The sequence below is a fragment of the Chiloscyllium punctatum genome, chromosome 3 (genome assembly GCF_047496795.1).
Source record: "Chiloscyllium punctatum isolate Juve2018m chromosome 3, sChiPun1.3, whole genome shotgun sequence".
Lineage (NCBI taxonomy): Eukaryota > Metazoa > Chordata > Chondrichthyes > Orectolobiformes > Hemiscylliidae > Chiloscyllium > Chiloscyllium punctatum.
Window position 1 is genome coordinate 42,230,304 of NC_092741.1, and position 19,990 is coordinate 42,250,293.

The following is a 19,990-nucleotide window of genomic DNA, read 5'->3' on the forward strand; positions in this document are numbered from 1 at the left end:
TCTTAAAATTGATAAATCTCCTGGCCCCGATGGGATACACCCTAGAGTTCTGAGAGAGGTTGCTGAGGAAATAGCAGAGGCATTGGTTGAGATCTTTCAAGAGTCACTGGAGTCAGGAAAGGTCCCGGACGATTGGAAGATGGCTGTAGTAACCCCCTTGTTCAAGAAAGGATCAAGGCAAAAGATGGAAAATTATAGGCCAATCAGCTTAACCTCGGTTGTTGGTAAAATTCTAGAATCCATCATTAAGGATGAGGTTTCTAAATTCTTGGAAGAGCAGAGTCTGATTAGAACAAGTCACCATGGATTTAGTAAAGGGAGGTCATGCCTGACAAACCTGTTGGAATTTTTTGAAGAGGTAACAAGTAGGTTAGACCAGGGGAACCCAGTGGATGTGGTCTATCTGGACTTTCAAAAGGCCTTTGATAAGGTGCCACACGGGAGACTGCTGAGCAAGGTGAGGGCCCATGGTGTTCGAGGTGAGCTGCTGGGATGGATTGAGGATTGGCTATCTAACAGAAGGCAGAGAGTTGGGATAAAAGGTTCTTTTTCAGAATGGCAGCCGGTGACGAGCGGTGTCCCGCAGGGTTCGGTGCTGGGGCCACAGCTGTTCGCATTATATATTAATGATTTGGATGAGGGAACCGGGGGCATTCTAGCGAAGTTTGCCGATGATACAAAGTTAGGTAGACAGGCAGGTAGTACTGAGGAAGTGGGGAGGCTACAGAAGGATCTAGACAGGTTGGGAGAGTGGTCCAGGAAATGGCTGATGGAATTTAACGTGAGCAAGTGCGAGGTCTTGCACTTTGGCAAAAAGAATATAGGAATGGACTACTTTCTAAATGGTGAGAAACTTAATAAAGCCAAAGCACAAAGGGATCTGGGAGTGCTAGTCGAGGATTCTCTAAAGGTAAACATGCAGGTTGAGTCTGTGATTAAGAAAGCGAATGCAATGTTGTCTCTTATCTCAAGAGGGTTGGAATATAAAAGCAGAGATGTACTACTAAGACTTTATAAAGCTCTGGTTAGGCCCCATTTGGAGTACTGTGTCCAGTTTTGGTCCCCACACCTCAGGAAGGACATACTGGCACTGGAACGTGTCCAGCGGAGATTCACACGGATGATCCCTGGAATGACAGGTCTAGCATATGAGGAACGGCTGAGGATACTGGGGTTGTATTCGTTGGAGTTTAGAAGATTAAGGGGAGATCTAATAGAGACGTACAAAATAATACATGGCTTTGAAAAGGTGGATGCTAGAAAATTGTTTCTGTTAGGCGAGGAGACTAGGACCCGTGGACACAGCCTTAGAATTAGAGGGGGTCATTTCAGAACGGAAATGCGGAGACATTTCTTCAGCCAGAGAGTGGTGGGCCTGTGGAATTCACTGCCACGGAGTGCAGTGGAAGCCGGGACGCTAAATGTCTTCAAGGCCGAGATTGATAGGTTCTTGTTGTCTAGAGGAATTAAGGGCTACGGGGAGAACGCTGGCAAGTGGAGCTGAAATGCGCATCAGCCATGATTGAATGGCGGAGTGGACTCGATGGGCCGAATGGCCTTACTTCCACTCCTATGTCTTATGGTCTTATGGTCTTATGGTCTAACTATCATCTCCTACATTCTAAATCTCTTGGATTCTGATCCCACTCCCAATCTTTTGTTTTGATGAATAACAATTTTTGTGTTAAAATTACCATTAAATCTCTTTGAACTGCATTGTAGAGTTTTGCACCAAAATGACTTAATGATATTGTTTTTAAATTTTCCTAAACAGGATGATCTGTTCCGATCTGTTGCAGCAATGAAACGTATAGCACCTGGATACCGTTGGCGTAGAAGCAAGTGGGGTCGAGCGTGTCCTGTATCTTTATTTGAGGGCAACTACATTTTGGGCAAATTGCAGTTTGCTGCTGGGTAAAGTTTTAGGAAAATTTCTATTTCTGGTAATGGTTTGACATTTCATGATTTTAACACCTCAGAATGTCTTTTACAGTAGATTTTTTTCACTTTCACAAATAATTTTAAAAGCTATTGTGTCACTATCATATTACAAAGAAAGTGGTTTGATTTCATGATTACCTTTAATTTGATTTTGTAAATTTGATGGCATGTCAACTACCTATTTTGATGAAGATATTTTAACTTTGAAAATAAGGACATTGGAAGACAAGACAGAATCTTTTGATTGAAAGGAACTTACTTCTCCAGTATGAAAGGCTGAATTTTTAATTGCTGTTGAGGACAGAATTTAAAAGTTGCATTTTCATAGATGACAATTCCATCACAATGCCTCCAGAACAATCTGCACAGAAGTCTGCTTTCTGTCAATAACAGAAGTTTCAGAAGGACCTTGCTAAAAGGCCTGTTTGTAATAGAATAGGATTTTCAATCCTTTTTTCCAGAAAAGCTGCATAGTATGATACACCTTAGAGCACAGCAATCAAGAGTAATAGAAAATTAATTTCCATCTTCCCTTTCTCTTCATTGTTAGCATTTCACAGGGATTGTTCCCTCTATAACACACTGGTCCACTCCTTCATCAATCCTAACACTTCCTTGCTACCACCACACATCCCAACTACCTTCTCTAGGGCAGCAAGGAATGGGAAATAAATTCTGGCCCAACTAGTGATGCCTACATCCTGTGATTGAATAAAAAATAACTGTGTCACCTGATGAAGGAGCAGCGGTCCGAAAGCTAGTGCTTCCAATTAAACATGTTGGATTATAACCTGGTGTTGTGTGATTTTTAACTTTGTACACCCCAGTCCAACACCGGCATCTCCAAATGATGTCACTGTGCCACCTATATGCCCTCAGTATGTGTTCATCTTTCCCTGCTTTGTAGAAGTACAGTCCTGATGTTAGAAGATAGAATGTGGCAGTCTGCTCCGTGGTTGACTTTGTTGTCTTGATAGACTTTGGAACAGGAGAGCCCAAGCCACCTAAGAATATCCTGCCCAGACAAAGGCTCACCATGGTCAGCTTGTACTTCTGGAGGGTTTTGCATTGTGTCTTGCAATGACTCTATGAGACATTAATTCAACAATGTAGAAGGTCAAAAAATTCCAAAATGACAAGAACATTTGTCCTTTCCAGTAATTAATTTTGGATTACTTGAAAGATTACCAACACAATCTTAAACAATTAATCAAAGTTCAAACAGGTCATTCATCATCCAAGCATGTTTCAGTTAGGTTCTCTCTGGTCTCTTGAGCTCTGTAAGTATTGATTTGCCATACTTTCTTGAAACGTTCACCTGGTCAATGCTATGATCTTCAGCCTCATCTTAATCTGAAAAGATTTCTGTCATTGCCTCATTTTGGCTGCATTAAAGACATCTCCCTTAGTCAGCTGCAATTATGAAGAGCATGGCATGCCACAATGATGCAGGAAACCCTTTCTTGATTACACTGAAAAGCCCCACTTGCATGATTCAGACATCAGGACTTCATCTTAAGGAGGTCTATTGTCAATTTTACTGTGACTTTTGTCAAAGCATGACCAGTGTTGTATCTTCATTCCTCCTCAGTTGGAGGATATTACAAAGATGTGATTATCCAGGTTTGGATGATGGTAGCCCTTGACTCCAAGCAGCGTTCCTTGTATGAGCCATGGATCTTGGAAGAAGGCAAGAATCTGTGTGTTTTCTAGCATGGAAGAGCCATTGGCACCTCCAAGAATATTTGGTGCAGACCTCCATAATTTGGAAGCAATGGGTGAATATAATTTAGAGTAGAAGTTATTTCTGCTGAGAAATTCTGCATGTTGTTAATGGAGCATACTAAAAGCAATATGGGTGCAGTTGATAGCAACCTACAAATGTGGGAAGCCAAAAATGGTAGCGTTCCAGTGTCTAAGTTGGTCGACTCATGTCATCACGATGGAATGATTTAAAGAGCTGTGCTTTAAAACAAAAATGCATGATTTAAGATTTGGATGCACTTATGGCTCAAGGTTTGGAAGATGTCAAGTGCGTCTGCAACTAACCCTTTAAATGAGTAGGTAGTATAAAATTCCAAGGTAGCTGTGACCTTGATGGCCACCAAGATGAGATTGCCACCTTGTCCTTCTCAGTGCAAGTCCTCCTCCTACAGCTGACACAGTGCACAGATGATGGGGGAGGGGGAGACATCCATAAACAGCACATGCCCTGTCAGAGAAACTGATAGTGACATTTGTATACCTGTTTTCTCATCCTTCACCCCTCCTTGGTAGAACTTCTGCTAATTCTCCCTCTGGAGGCTATACAGCAGTTTCCGGACATTGCTGTTCTTGCTGACCAAGTGGTAACTGTTGTCTCCTTCTACATTGACTTTGCGGTGCCTCAAGAGTGCAAAGGCTCCAGCATTAGTGTTGTCCATGTGAGACCCAGGACCATATAATCTGTGAAGAATGTCTAAAAATTAGCACAATTTTATTGAAGGAACTTCTGAGATCTGACATAGGTAATAGTCAACTATCAATTATCATCTAACTGGTGCATTCTACCAATTGCCAACCAGTCAACGTTCTCTTCTCATACAGGATGGAATGTTGTTTTCCCCTTACTTTAGTATTTCTCACAAATTGTCCTGATGTGTGAAAGGCAAAAAACTTTGATAATGTGTGTGTTTCTTTAGTAATACTCAAGCTTTATAATACCAAATGACCCCTTAAATCTCTATGCTAATTCTATTTTTTTTTCTATTTTCCATTTTAATTGTTCTAGACTTTCATTTTGGAGACTTCTTTTATCTTATTCTTAAGCTAACGTTTGTTTTTTCTTGGAGTATTGGAGCACATCAGCTTTGATCTCATTGAATGGTGGAGCAGGTGCAAAGGCCTGACCAGCCTACGCCTGTTCCTATTTCTTACGTTCTCATTCTTAATTTTCATATCTCAAGGGCAATAGATGATGGCCAACAATGCTGGCTGATTTCTTTTTAACATGGTAATTTTTAACATCTTAATAACATGGTAATTATACCCACATCCTCCACTTCCTCAGGAAGTTCATTCCATGTGAACCACCGTCTGTGTAAAACAATTGTCCCTCATGTCTTCTTAAATCTTTCTCCTTTCACCATAAAAATATGCCCCCTGGTCTTGAAATCCCCCATCCTAGGGAAAAGACAATTGCCATTAACTCTATTTGTACCCTTCATTATTTTATCAACATCTAGAAAATTGCCTCTCAACTCCTACTCGGCAATGGAAAAAGATCCCAGCCTATTCAGCCTTTCTTTATAACTCAAACCTTCCACAGCCGGCAACATCTTTGTAAGTTTCTTCTGGACCCTCTCCAGATTAATAATATCCATCCTATAACTGGGCAACCAGAACTGGACACAGTATTTCAGAAGAAGCTTCACAAATAACCTGTACAATCTCAACGTGACATCCCAATTCTTATATTCAAAGCATGCCTAATGTCTTTTTAATCACCCTGTCTGTATGTGACACAAACTTCAAAGAATTATGTACCTGCAGCCCTAAGTCCCTCTGTTCTACAACACTACCCAAGGTCCCATCATTAATTGTATAAGCCCTACCCTTGTTTGTTATACTAAAATGCAATATCTCGCATTTATCCAGATTGAATTCCAACTGCCGTTTTCAGCCCATTGACTCATTTGATCAAGTTCCATTTGTAATCGTAGAAAACCTTCTTCACTGTCTACTATGCCACCAATTTTGTTGTTGTTTGCAAACTTACTAACCAAATTATTTTTATAAATGACAAACGAAAGAGGACCCAGAACTAATTCCTGTGGACTACTGTAAGTGACAGGCCTCCAGTCCGAAAAGCAGCCCTCCACCATCAATCTCTGTCTCCTGCCATTAAGCCAATTATGTATCCAGTTGGCAAGCTCACACTGAATTCTAATTAGTCCAACTTGTGGAACCTTGTTGAAAGCTTTACTAAAGTCCAAATAAACATTGTCTCCTGCTCTGCCCTAATCAATATTTTGGGTAACTGCCTCAAAAAACTCAATCAAGTTGGTGAGACGATTTTCCTCACACAAAACTATGCTGACTATACCTATTTTTGCCTCTCTAAATGATCATAAATACTATCTTTTATAATCACCAACAACTTACCCACAACTGAATCAGACGCACCGGTCTATAGTTCCCTGGTTTCTCTTTACAACTTTTCTTAAACAAAGGTACAACATTAACCACCCTCCAGTCATCAGGCACCTCACTGGTAGTTGTAGATGATCCAAATATTTCTGCAGGTGTCACGCAATTTCCTCCCTTAATTCCCAGAACATTCTGGGATATATTAGATCAAGTCCTGGAGACTAATCCACCTTTATATTGTCTAAGACCTCTTGAATTTCCTCTTCTATAATATATTTTTAATACATCAAAAACAGTTATCTGCATTCTCTAGACTCTATTTCTTTCTCCACAGTAAAAACTGACATGAAATATTCATTTAGTATCTCTCCCATCTCCTGGGATTCAACGCAAAGATGATCTCCTTGATCTTTAAGGATCCTACTCTCTCCTAGTTAACCTCTTGCTATTAATGTGTTTGTAGAATCTCTTTGGATTATCCTTAGCCTTATATCGGTCAATGCTATCTCATATTCCCTCCCCTTTCTGATTTCTTTCTTAGGAATGCCTCTACACTCTTTATATTGATTAAGAGATTCAGTTGAGCCAAGTTGCCTATACCTAAAATAAGATTGCCTTTTATTCTTGACTAGAAGCTCAATATCTTTATTCATCCATTGTTCCTTAATCTTAGCAGCCTTACCCTTCACCCTAACAGGAACATAATGTCTCTGAACTTTCGTCATCACACTCTTGAAAGCCTCTCACTTGTCAGTTGTCCCTTTATCTGTGAACAGGCAACTTCAGTCAATTTTTGAAAGTTCTTGTCTTATACCATTAAAATTTGTCTTACACTAATCAAAAACTTTAACTTTTGTGGAAGGTTTATCCTTTTCCATAACCATTTTGAAACTAATAGAATTATGATTGCTCGAGCCAAAGTGTTCCCCACTTATACTTCAGTCACTTGGCTTGCCATATTATCCAAAAGAACATCTGGTTTTGCTCCTTCTCTAGTAGGAGCATTCACATATTGAGAAAGATAATTTTCTTGAATATATTTCCCAAATTATTCACCATCCAAACCTTTAACACTATGGTAGCCCTAGTCAATGTTTGGAAAATTAAAATCCATCATTATACAATCTTATTATGCTTACATGTATCTGAGATCTCCCCACATTATTTGTTTTCTCAATTTCCCTCTTACTATTGGGGGGCCTATAGTACAATTCCATCAAGGTGATCTTTCCTTTATTATTTCTAATTTCTACCCATATATTTTCACTGGGCCATTTCTCAGAAATATCTTCTGTAGTTAGAGCAATAATGTGTTCCTTAATCAAAAACCCCCTGCCCTGCCCTTCTTTCTTGCCTCCTTTCCTATTCTTCTGTTAGCATCTAAACTGAGAACATTGAGCTGCCAGTCTTGTCCATTTCTCAGTCAGGTTTCTGTAATAGCTATGACATCCCAATCCCATATTCTTAAACATGATCTGAGTTCATCAGCCTTATCTGTAAGACCCTTTCCATTGTAATAAATGCAATTTAGTTTTTCAGATTTACTACATACTCTGACTCTACCTTGTCTTTTCTAATTGATATGCTTTCTTCACATTCAGAACCTTCCCCATCAACCTTTGTATTTACACTGCTATTTAAAATTCCTCCACTCCCCTTTTGATCACTATAAAGTCTTCCTTAATAGAACAAGCAAATCTCCCTGCTAAGCAATTGACCCCTTTCCAGTTCAAATTAGACCCATTGTTTTGTATATCCCTAAAGACATTTCAATTGTTCAAAAACCTAAGTCACTGAACAATGCATCACCTATTCAGCTATTGATTTGTCTCCTTTATCCTTTTGTTCTTTCCCTTGTTTGAGTTTGGCAATGGGAATAAATCAAAGATTATTACTTCTAAGGTTCTTTTTTTAATCTTTTACCCAACCCCTTAAATTCACTCAGTTTTAATATTTTCCTGAAAAATGTAATTCTGTATTGTCTATAGAGTTTCATGATTAAACCTATCCTCCACCTATTCATCTCCAAGTTCAGATGTGCAGCTGGTATTCATAATATTTTAATATATTTTGCAGCTATCTGGACAAAATGTATTTCCTTTCATCCGAGGAAACTTTGAAGAAGTTTATCACAAATCCTCGACCATACCTTCTCCCTCCACAGCCTCGTCCACCTTGTAAAGTTGCAATATTGGGTCCAAAATCTACAGGAAAGACCACTCTCTGCAAATTGCTTGCACAGAAATATGATGCAAAGGTACAATAATTCTACGGCTCCATTCTAAGATGATTATTTTGTGCACGTATATATTGATTTTCTTATAACTTTACTTGTATCAACATGCGTACTCATTTCCAAGTCCTCTCTCAGGATCCTCTTCCAGTTGATAACCATGATCACCTGGAGGTGATTCCAGAATGATCTCCCAGCCTTATGAACCCTAAGGTGAAGCCAGGCACGGTCTGCAGGCTAGGTGCCAGCATGGATTGTACTGGAAGACTGTTTCCTGAACATTTTTTTTTCTCAATTATAATTTATTCCTAAAATTTGAGTGCTGGATTTTTTACTTCTTTATTTTTCTAAGAACTGTAACTGAAGAAGCTGTACCTGGTGACCTTTATACCTAAAGTGGCGCCTAAAGTGGTGACTTATATATGTTTTATTATACTCATTTGAATACATTTGACAATAAAGCTAATTCTAATTCTATTTCTAGTAGTCAATTTACAGAAGTATTGAAATTTATCACAAGTGTGACCTGCAGAAATGAGCCATACTATAATTTGAATCATACCTATGTAGTCTGAATAAAGCAGTTCTCTTCTGCTTCTGTTTAACCCTGTTGTTGAAATAAGGTTTTCTATTCAGCATCATTATAAAATTGTCATTGGTTTCGAGATTTTATATACAGTTGCTTACAAATACCCCAATGGTGTGGGCATCAGTGCATTCAATGCCACTCCCTAATTGAAAACCAGAAATCAAAACATAACCAGAATATTACTTAAATGAGGAAAACTGGAGAAAGCCACAACACAAAGGAATTTTGGGGTATTTGTGCAAGAAACGAAGACTAGCACACAGGTATGACAGATAATCAGCAAATCTTAGCAGGACTTATACACTTAATGGTAAGGTCCTAGAGAATGTTGCTGAACAAAGAGACCTTGCAGTGCAGGTTCATAGCTTTTTGAAAGTGGAGTCGCAGGTAGATAGGATAGTGACAAAGGCGTTTGGTATGCTTTCCTTTATTGGTCAGAGTATTGAGTACAGGAATTGGGAGGTCATGTTGCGGCTGTACAGGACATTGGTTAGGCCACTGATGGAATATTGTATGCAGTTCTGGTCTCCTTCCTGTCAGAAATATGTTGTGAAGCTTGAAAGGGTTCAGAAAAGATTTACAAGGATGTTGCCAGGGTTGGAGGATTTGAGCTATAGGGAGAGGCTGAACAGGCTGGGGCTGTCTTCCCTGGAGCATCGGAGGCTGAGGGGTGACTTTATAGAGGTTTACAAAATCATGAAGGACATGGATAGAATAAATAACCATTTTCCCTGGGTTGAGGGAAGTCCAGAACTAGAGGACATAGGTTTAGGCTGAGAGAAGAAAGATATAAAAGGCACCTAAGGGGCAACTTTTTCACACAGAGAGTGGTACACGTATGGAATGAGCTGCCAGAGGAAGTGGTGGAGGCTAGTACAATTGCAACATTTAAAAGGCATTTGGATGGGTATATGAACAGGAAGGGTTTGGAGGGATATGGGCAAGGTGCTGGCAGGTGGGACTAGATTAGGTTGGGATAGCTGGTCGGCATGGATGGGTTGGACCAAAGGGTCTGATTCCATGCTGTATATCTCTATGACTCTATGAATACTGGCCCTTATTTCAAGGGTGTTGGAATAGAAGTGTGGAAGTCTTACTGCACCTATACAATGTGCTGGTGAGATGATAACTTTAATACCATAAGATATAGGATCAGAATTACGCCATTCAGCCCATTGTGTCTCCCCTACAATTCAATCATGGCTGATATGTTTCTCAGCCCCATTCTCCTGTCTTCCCTTCCTAATTAAGAATCGTTGGCTTAAAAACACTCAATGACTTGATTTCCACAGCCTTCTGCAGCAATGAATTTCACAGATTCACCACACTCTGGCTGAAAAGATCCTTGCTTATTTGTTCTAAATGGTCGTTCCCTTCACTCTGAGGTTGTGCTCTCAATTCCTAGTTTCTCCAAACGGAAATATCTACCTCGTCCACTTTATCCAGGCCTCTCAGTATTCTCTATGTTTCAATCAGATCTCCCCCTTATCATTCTGAATTTCAATAAGTACAGATCCAGAGTCCTCTCCGCTCCACATGACAAACCTTTCATCCCTAGGATCATTCTTGTGAGGTCATAGTCTCAGAATAAAGGACAGAGTCTTTGTGTATATCTATGGTTGAGTTAGATTCTTGATCAATAGAGAATCAAGAATTATGGGGAAAGAGCAGGAGAGTGAACATGAAGAATATTGGATTAGACATGATCCTATTAAATGGCAGACAAGGGTTCAGGGGCCAAATGTCTGTTCCTGTCCCTATTTCTTATGGTCTGAATTAAAAGGCAAAAGAACAAACATGAACATTCTCCAAGATATGGTCTGTTGGCAGCTATAGGCTGGTCTCGACTTGGTCTCGTGGTGGCTAGTGGTGGTGGTGGTGTCTTAGCTTGGTGTGCAAGTTGAATCCTACTTGGTGATGTTCTTGAGGCACTAGCGCAGCTGCAGCTTCAGCAGCAGTGATTGCATCATGGCTCAACATGGGAGAAGTGAACTGTGAGGGAGCTCCACTGGTACCTATAGCAGTGGCATTGAGAACAGGCAGCCAAGGTCTCATGGAGAGCAAGATAAGCAGAGGACTCATCAAGACTGTTAAACTTATAACATATTCCTTTATTTTCCTAGTTTAAATGAAGAGAGATTTTGATGTTAACCATTACCTTATTTCTTTAATTTTCTCTTTATTCTATCAAGTAATGCTTAACTTTGTAACTCTTTTTCTTTCTACTTTGTACCTAAGACTCAGGTACCTTGGCACCTTATGTGGTGACATTATACATTTTTCACCATACTCCTGTACTTATGCACTTGAACAGACATGATAATAAATCTAAATCTAAATTCAAGACTATTCCAATATTCTTTATTGGAGCTTTGTTAGGGAACTCATTTACACAAGAGACATAGTATATGTTTTGAAGACTTTCTCAAAGCCTTTATCAAGATTTGCTCTCCTAACATCAAAACAAGGGAATTATATGCCTAATTATGATCAGGCGAAAATGCATACCCAAAACTGGTCTCAAGATGTTCCGTTGAACAAGATTAGACACTGAGAAAATATAATGATAATGACAGAATGAATGACAACTGCTCAAGTCAACAATCTGCTGTCACCTCTTCTGGACAACAGAAGTATTGTCACTGTGGGAAAGTCTGAAAACATAAGATGGGACTCATTAGATAGGTAGGTAGATTCTTGATCAGTGGGGCAATGAAGTGTTACGGGGAATGGACAGAAAAGTGGATGTGAGAAATGTTGGATTAGCTACAATCCTATTGAATGGCGGACCAGGCTCGAGGGGCTGAACTTGCGTTCCTATTTTGTATGCTCTTATAAATTATCTGAAAACCCACTACCAAACGTGATATCTTACTTCCATCCACCTAGCATAAGAAAGGACCATCCTTGATTGAAAAGATTGCTGATAATGGTAATTATATTTGAATAATTGTTAAATGATTTATAACTATATTTCATTATCAGGTGGGATTAGTTTGAAATAGAATCATTGTCAGAACAAGCATGGCAAGCCAAAGGGTCTTTTCCTATGCTATACTGCTCTATGTTTAATTCAAATCTGAAAAAAATGCTTTTTTGTTGTCGTTATTGTAATATTATGTTTTTACTTAATTTCACATACACTGTCCACTTTCTTAACTCAGCATAAACAGTTTGAATGACCTGAAGTTTATAGAGGTGGGGGCAGGGTAAAGGGAGAGATTGACTAGGAGTGTATTGAAATATTAGATAAACAAAAATATGATGAGGGTTTCAGCAGATGAACTGGCAGAAGGGTAAGATGATGTGGTGGAGATTTTGGTGATGGAGTGGATATGCAGTCGAAGAGACCTCTACCCAAATATAACAAATTGATTGCAAACAGCCTTCTTAAGACTCAGACATTTGCCAGGGAAAGAATGGAGTTGGTGGCTAGTCAGTGGCATTTGCAGTAGATACTGAAGGTGATGGCTTCTGTCTTCACTGTTTAGTTCTAATCAGGGAAGAACTTAAAACAAGCACCATCATTTGTGTAATGACTCTGTATATAAAAACATAGATTAGCATTTTTTACAAAATATATACATATCTGTAAAAATTTAACACAGAATCCTGCAAAGTTGCACCCAGAAGTCATCACTGTCCTTGATTTACTACAGCCTTGGGTTCAGTCTGAAAAGGAGACAAGAACATAGAAAATAAGATCATTCGGCACCTTGTACCTGCTCTGCTATTCAATATGTATTACTTCTGGTCATTGAACTCAGTACCCTGTTCTTACTTTCTCCTCTTGCCCTTTAATCTGTTTAGCTCTAATACCTGCTTAACTCCTTCTTGAAAACATTTAATATTTTGGCCTCAACCGCTTTCTGTGGCAGAGGTTCACCGGTCTGTGGTAAAGAAATTGCTCATCTTAGTCCAAAGTGGCAGTCCATTAGATTGTGACTCTTGGTTTTTCCCAGTCATCAGGAAACATCTTCTTATGTTTATCTTGTTCCGTGCTGTTAGAATTTAATAGGTTAATGTGAAATCACTGTCATCTTCTAAATTCAAGTGAATATAGTCTGAACCAATCGATTCATCATACGTCAGTCCTGCCATCCAAAGAGTAAATCTGGAAAAAATTGACTCAAATCTTCCAATTACTGTCAGATTACCAGGCTGTTGCTAATTTTTTGTGCCATGACTGAGTTGCACATTTCTCATTGGAGCTTCAGATTCTGGTTTCTTCAGAAACGTGGAGTGTACCTAAAATCCAACTATTCCTGACTTATCTGTGGCCCCACCTAGCTAGGAGTGGATTCCAAAAGGTGGGTCATGGATGTGGGTGAGGTTCAGTTTCACTGTCTGATGCAGATTGATGGAAGCATGGGAATTATGGTTGCAAGGGAATTTGCAGGAGTGAGCACTGTTTGTGATTCAGAAGAGTATGAACCTGCAGAGGTTGAGAAGAGGGATAGATGATTAGTTCGGGACAGTCTTTGTTCAAGGAGGGTGAATAATAACCGTGGCTCAGGAGGGCGATGGTGATCACTGCCTGTGGTATGGCGGTAGTGTGGATGTTGAGGGCTACCTAAGGAGGTAGAGCAGGCTGGTGCGAACACTGTCTCTGGTTTGAGGTGGTGGGGGGTTCAGTAAGCACTATCTGTAGTGGGATTGTGCAAAATGGATGAGTGCACAGTTGAGGTTGGAAAGGTGAACATTGGTTCAACTGTGTGGGAGGGGTAAATATTAAAGAGGTCAGGGGTGAACATTGCTATAGGTACTTGACTCCTTTGACAATCCAACTGATTTATTTACAGTTACACGCCTAAGCAGGTTTTAGACCAGCTATTAAATTTCTTTGCAGAAGCAGGGATAAGTATAGGCAAAATACCTGAAATTTGTGTGGTTTGGCCATCCCATTCCACTGCCATTGGAATAACAGAGCCATTCGGACAGAGTAAAACCTGCAATAAGAAGTTTAAACTTCTATGTTAGAACCTCGGATGTACTTACATGGAGGCTTTCTCAGGATTCTGAAGCACATTAACAATGTAAAATGAATCAGAGGCTTCTATCCATTTTGGACAACTTGGGCCATGTAGAATTTGATTAACTCTGGGATAATACAATGCACCCTTCTAAATGTATGAGAACTCAAAGCTTTTGAGTGAACAGGAGACTGGAAGGACACTACAGGGAATTCCATCATAATTGACTTTGTGGAACAAATGGTTAACATATCAGATTTTGTCATGCTGGTGATACAACAGTCTGTGAGATACCATTTTGTCAGAACTCCTCGAAGGATTCAGAGAATCACCCTCAAAGAAGGAGCTGTTAGTCAAAGGAGCGCAAGGTGAAAGGATTTCAGAAATCAACTGTGGTCCTGTTGAAAGTATCCAGACAATTTACAAATGCCATAACACAGAACCAGTGACAGTGTATCTCCTCTCTCCAAAAACCTTCTCTACCTACAGCCTCTAACTATTCAAATTAAGAAACGATTGCAGCGCTGAATTCAACCATTAATTTCCTAAAGAGAATCTTCAAGTGAGTAATAGATCATCAATGATAGCAGACCACAAAACAGCCTCGATATTCCAAACGACTCGGGTGGAGAGTATTTTGTTTGGATAACTTGATTGTTCGGATAACAGATAATGTTTTTATGGGACCTTGAGATCTTATCTGAAACTCAGATAACTGATGATTGGATAACTGAGGTTGTTCTGTAATCTGTGCCTAATTTTAATCTTTGTATCTACATTTTAGCTAATAACTGTGTTCCCTTTTATTTCGTAACTTCGAGCAATATTTGCAAAATAAAATAACCTTTGATCTTGTTTAAGAATAAGCTTTGCAGCTGGTTATTTTAAAATTTGAATACTCAAAAGACTAAGAACAGAGCTAAACAGGTTATACAGTTCACAATGATTACTCCTGGTGTGCCATGCTGCCAGGGAAAGGGTAACAGGGGCTGACAAGTACTTAGGACCTCAAGTTCTCCATCTTCGGATCTTAAAAGAAGTAGCTTGAGAGAAAATAGTGACATTGGTTGTAATCTTTCAAAATTTGTCAAGTTGTGCAACAGTTGCATTGGATTAGAAAAGAATAAATGTAACACCTTTATTTCAGAGAGGAGGGCAATAGAAGGCAGAAAAGTATTGGCCAACTGACTTACCTGTGTCATAGGGATTTTATGAGAATCCATTATTGAGGAGCTTATAGAAGAATACTTCAACAATCATTATGGAATCAAGTAGAATCAGTTTTGTGAAAGCGAAATTATGTTTGATTTTATTATAATCCTTTGAGAAGGTAATAAGCAAGATAGATAAAGGAGAATCTGTAAGATGTTATGCACTTAGATTTACAAAAGACAAGTGACAAGGTGCCACATACTAGGTTACTACACAAAATAAGAACCAATAGTATATCAGGCAACATGTTAACATAGATGAAGGTTTGATTAGCTAATGAGAATAGATACACTTTTGGAGTTGGCAAGCTGTAACTAGTGGACTGCCACAGGGATCATTGCTGGGCTTCAATTATTTACAATTTATATCAATGCTTTGAATGAAAGGACCTTATGTCTGGTCACAAAATTTGCTAAAGACACTAAGATAGGAAAATAAGTTTTAAAGAGGGGTAAAGAATCTGAAAAGGGGCACAGATAGGTTAAGTGAGTGGAAAAAATTGGCATATGCAGTATAATGTTGGAAAATGTGAATCTGTCCACTTTGGCAAGAAGAACAGAAAAGCGTTATATCAATTAAATGAAGAAAAATTGCAGAATCAAGTTGTACAGAAAGAACTCTATGTCCTGGAATATGAATCACAAAAGGTTAGTATGCAGGTACAGCAAGTGATTAGGAATCAAAATAGAATGTTGTTGTTTATTGCAAGGGGCATGGCATATAAAATTGGGAGGCTCTGCATTTATAAATGGCCTTGGTGAGACCATATCTGGGATACTGTGCGCAGTTTCGATGTTTTTCAAAACAAGTCCCATCTGCTCTAGAGATGTAATAACAGTTCTGAAGAAGAGTTACTGAAATGTTAACTGTGATTTCTCTTCACAGGTGCTGTCAGATCTGTTGAGATTTTCCAGCAATTTCTGTTTTTGTTCTTGTTTCTGATTTCCAACATCCACAGTTCTTTCATTTTTTTATTATCAATATTGAAATAAATGCAGCAGTGATGTTATAATGGATAGATTAAGTAAGCTCAAGACCAGTGGGACTGTATTGTTGTATCTAGAATGAGTAAAAAGATAGGGCAGGTAACTCTGTGAACCCTTTGATCCTATCTTCATAAAAGCATATTACCAGAACCAGGGACTAAAGGTCATATAGCCTGATATCCATCATTTTAAACATGCTTGGAGGAATGCCAAAGGAGTCCCTTCATGATAAAAGGGGGATAGGGAAGAGGACATTTGAAATATTCAGCAAGGGTTATATTGTTGTTGATTGTTATGCATCCCCCACACACTGTGAGAATGGTGTCACTAATCACCAGAAAAAAGTCAAAAGGAAGCATTTATGCACGATTAGATTTATCCATAAGTTCCAAAGTTACTGTTCTGATTAAGTTGCTTCTCAGCAGTTCTCTCCCACTGCAATTCTACAGCAGCACTCAGCTCTTTTACTCTTGCTGGCAATTAGTAGAGCTTCCCTGTTTAAACATGTGAAAGTGAATGAAAGAGTATTTCAGCAGAGTATTTCTTGCATTAATTTTGAAGGAATTCCACTGTGGAGGCTGCAATTAGAATCAAGTCTGTACCACCAAAGCTACACTAAATCTACAGTAGTCCCACTTTCCAGCACAAGGCCTATTGCCTTGAATGCTATGGGCATCGGGATGGAACCCATATTCCCAATAATGCAACTTTTACTGACAGCTCCTGTCTGGCAATGGAGGAGGAGTTTTAGTCACATCTGGTTTATGATGTACACATAGTTCTTCAATAGATATAGCCACAACTTTAATTTATGATAAATTACATTAGCTGTTGTAGAACCAATTCATGCTGCCAGTCAAGGATCATTGGAAGAAAAGAGTGCTGGAAGCTCTTACTCTTTAGGCCTTCCATTATCTGTGAAAATTGTCAATGAACACTAAATGAATTTTCATTGTAAAAGCTTAGAGATCAAGTAATTCTGTTATAAAACAATTTCAGGTTCTAGACATGTTTGAGCTTTTGGAGCCACTACGACAGAAATTGAAGTTTGACCATATTGAACGAGTTCGGGCAGAAGCACTGCAATCAGCACTCGTTACTGTTAGAGAGAATCTGGCAAAAACAATGTTAGAAGAAGCTCAAGGTAAATTTGTAAGCTTTTTTAAAATAATTTAATTTTGAAGCACAATATCAGGGTTCTAATTTTCAATGATTCTGCTTTTTATTTTCCACATGCAGCTTGTTTATGGCTTTTGAACTCGAGAATAATTGTTTCCTTGCTTCCACTTATTTCCCTTTCCAACCTTTTATTTTCTGAAAATAGTGAGTTCTTGATTCTATGGATGACAATTAACTTTAAGTACTTACTTCAACTATTATTCATGAATGTTCATTTTGGCAGAGTATTTCAGTTCATCTTTTAATTCAGGAGCATCATAGTTTTTCTGATGTCCAGGCTCAAACACATTCTTCAGGTGTCACTACTTAATGGTCAGGACAGAGAAATCAGCATAATCCTTTCCCTCCTTTCTTACACACAGCCCCAGAGATCAATTTTATAGCTTTGTTACTGTTACCTTAGTGGGATTAACAATCTCAGTACACACAAGGATTAAACCTGAAATGTTTCTGCCTCTATGGCTTAATTAACTGGATCACCTGATTTTGACAAACAGGAACCCCAGATTTTTTTAAAAATCTGTGTTTTGAAGTATGCCATGTGGAATTCTTGCATCTTGTGGAAAAAAATCTTCTTATGGATGAGAGAATGACAAGATGTAGAAGCATCAGAATACTCATCTGAGCCTTTAGCATTTTCTGCCATTTAAATAGATCATTGGCAATCCATCTCTTAATTTATTATATTCCCTTTGGTTCTTTATCCTTTAACTTCTTTGGTTAACAAATGTTTATTCATCTCAGTTTTGAACTTCTCAGTTGACTCCAAAAAAGATGGTGATAGAGAAGTAGTTCAAAGGATATAGGTTGAAGTCAATGTGTATATGTAAAACAGGCTTGTAGCACATGAAATGATAATGTTGGTTAACTTAAAATAAAGAAAAGAACTTTCTGTTGAAAGTTGAAAGAATTTTAAGATTGTCATTAGTAAACAACTTGAATTTATGTAGCTTTAACTCAGTCAAACTTTTCAAGTTGCTTCATGGAAGACTTATTAGACAAAATTTGATGAACCATTTAAGACATATATAAGGCTATGACAAAAAACTTGAGCATCTTGAAAAAGAGTTGGAGAAGCACTGGTGTGTAGGGAAGAAATTATGGTGCTTGAACCTGAGAACAGCAGTGAGGCAAAGCAATCTGAAAAACACAGAAGACTAGAATTGGAGGAATGCAAAGTACTCTTTGTTGGGTTCATTGAAATAACTGACAGTCAATGAGAGTGATTTGGTTCATATTATATTTATAGACTTTCAAAATATATTTGACAGGTGTCACATAATGAATTTATTGGGAGAGTTGAACTCTAGGCGATTAAAGGGGCAGTGGCAGATGTGGGTGTGAAACTGGCTAAGGAAGAGTAAACTGAATAGAGGTGATTGCATAAACTGGAGGGAAAGGTTTGGTTTTAGAATTCATGCAGCTTTTGATATACGTTAACACCTGAGTATAAAAGGCATAATTCCAAAATTTGTGGATTACAAAACTCAGTAAATCATATGAATTTGTAATAAACAATGAGGAAGATATTAACAGATTTCAGGAGAACAAAGGTATACTCATGAAATGGTCTCACATGTGGGATACGATTAAGGCAATGGGAATGTCTTTTGGAAGAAAGAATGAGACAATATATATTAACAGCACATTTTTTTTAAAAACTGCATCAACAGACTGACCTGGGACTTTACATGTTTAGAAGGTGGCAGGACAAGTTGCTAGACTTTTTAAAACAAGAAGCATGTAGTAATAATACAGCTAGAGAATAAGCAAGAAAGTTAAATTAAACCAAACCAAATGCAATATTTCCAGATTTGCTGATGACAAAATACTAGGTAGGATTGTGAATTGTGAGGTGGATACATGGAGGCTTCAGGACGATTTAGACAAATTGAGTACATGGGCAAACAGTATAACATGGATAAATATGAAGTTATACATTTTTTTGGTGTGAAAAACAGAAAGGCAGAGTATTATTTAAGTAAGGAAATGGAAGGTCCTTGTACACCAGTCAATGAAAGTAAACAGAAACGGGTGGCAAACAATTAGAAAGATAAATGGTATGTAGGCTTTCATTGCAAGAGAATTTGAGTTTAGAAATGGGGTTGGCTTACTGTAGATGTTGAGACTGCATCTGGAGTATTGTGTGTAATTTAGGTCTCCCTATCTAGTACGTGATATACATGCCATGAAGACAGCATAGCAGTGGTTCACAGGACTAATACTAGGGATGGCAGACATTTTTTAAATTCACTCATGGGGTGTAGGCATCACTGGCTGAATCAACATCCCTAGTTGCCCTTGAGAAGATGGTGGTGAGCTGCTTTCTTGAACCTCTGCCATGTGTGCTATAAGTTCAGTAATGTTGTTATTGAAGAAATTCTAGGAACTTGACCCAGTGACAATGAAGGAATGCCATTATATTTCCAAATCAGGATGTGAGTGACTTAGAGGGAAAATTGCAGGTGGTGGTGTTCCCATGTATCTGCTGCCCTTGTCCTTCTAGATGGAAATGGTTGTGGGTTTACAAAGTGCTGCAGTGCATCTTATAGATGCTGAGATATATCTTAGAGAGCATCTCATAGCCTCGCTTAGTAGTCTAAGTTTCTACCTGCTCTTAGAATCACTGTATTTCTATTGGTGAGTCCAGTTCAGTTTCTGGTCAATGGTAACCTCAAGGATATTGATAATGGAGGATTCAGTGATAGATGCACCATTGAATATCAAGGGATGGTGGTTAAATTGTCCC

The 19,990-nt window shown here is 38.6% G+C and overlaps 1 protein-coding gene across 1 annotated transcript in view; it reads left to right on the forward strand.

Moving 5' to 3' along the window:
* Positions 1–19,990, forward strand: part of ak9 (adenylate kinase 9) — a 267,579-nt gene that overhangs the window by 58,407 nt on the left and 189,182 nt on the right. Inside the window, exons 11-13 of the mRNA XM_072552101.1 lie at positions 1,775–1,914; positions 8,146–8,326; positions 17,062–17,206. Of these exons, the coding sequence (XP_072408202.1) occupies positions 1,775–1,914; positions 8,146–8,326; positions 17,062–17,206 (466 nt within the window). The remainder of the gene's footprint in view (positions 1–1,774; positions 1,915–8,145; positions 8,327–17,061; positions 17,207–19,990) is intronic.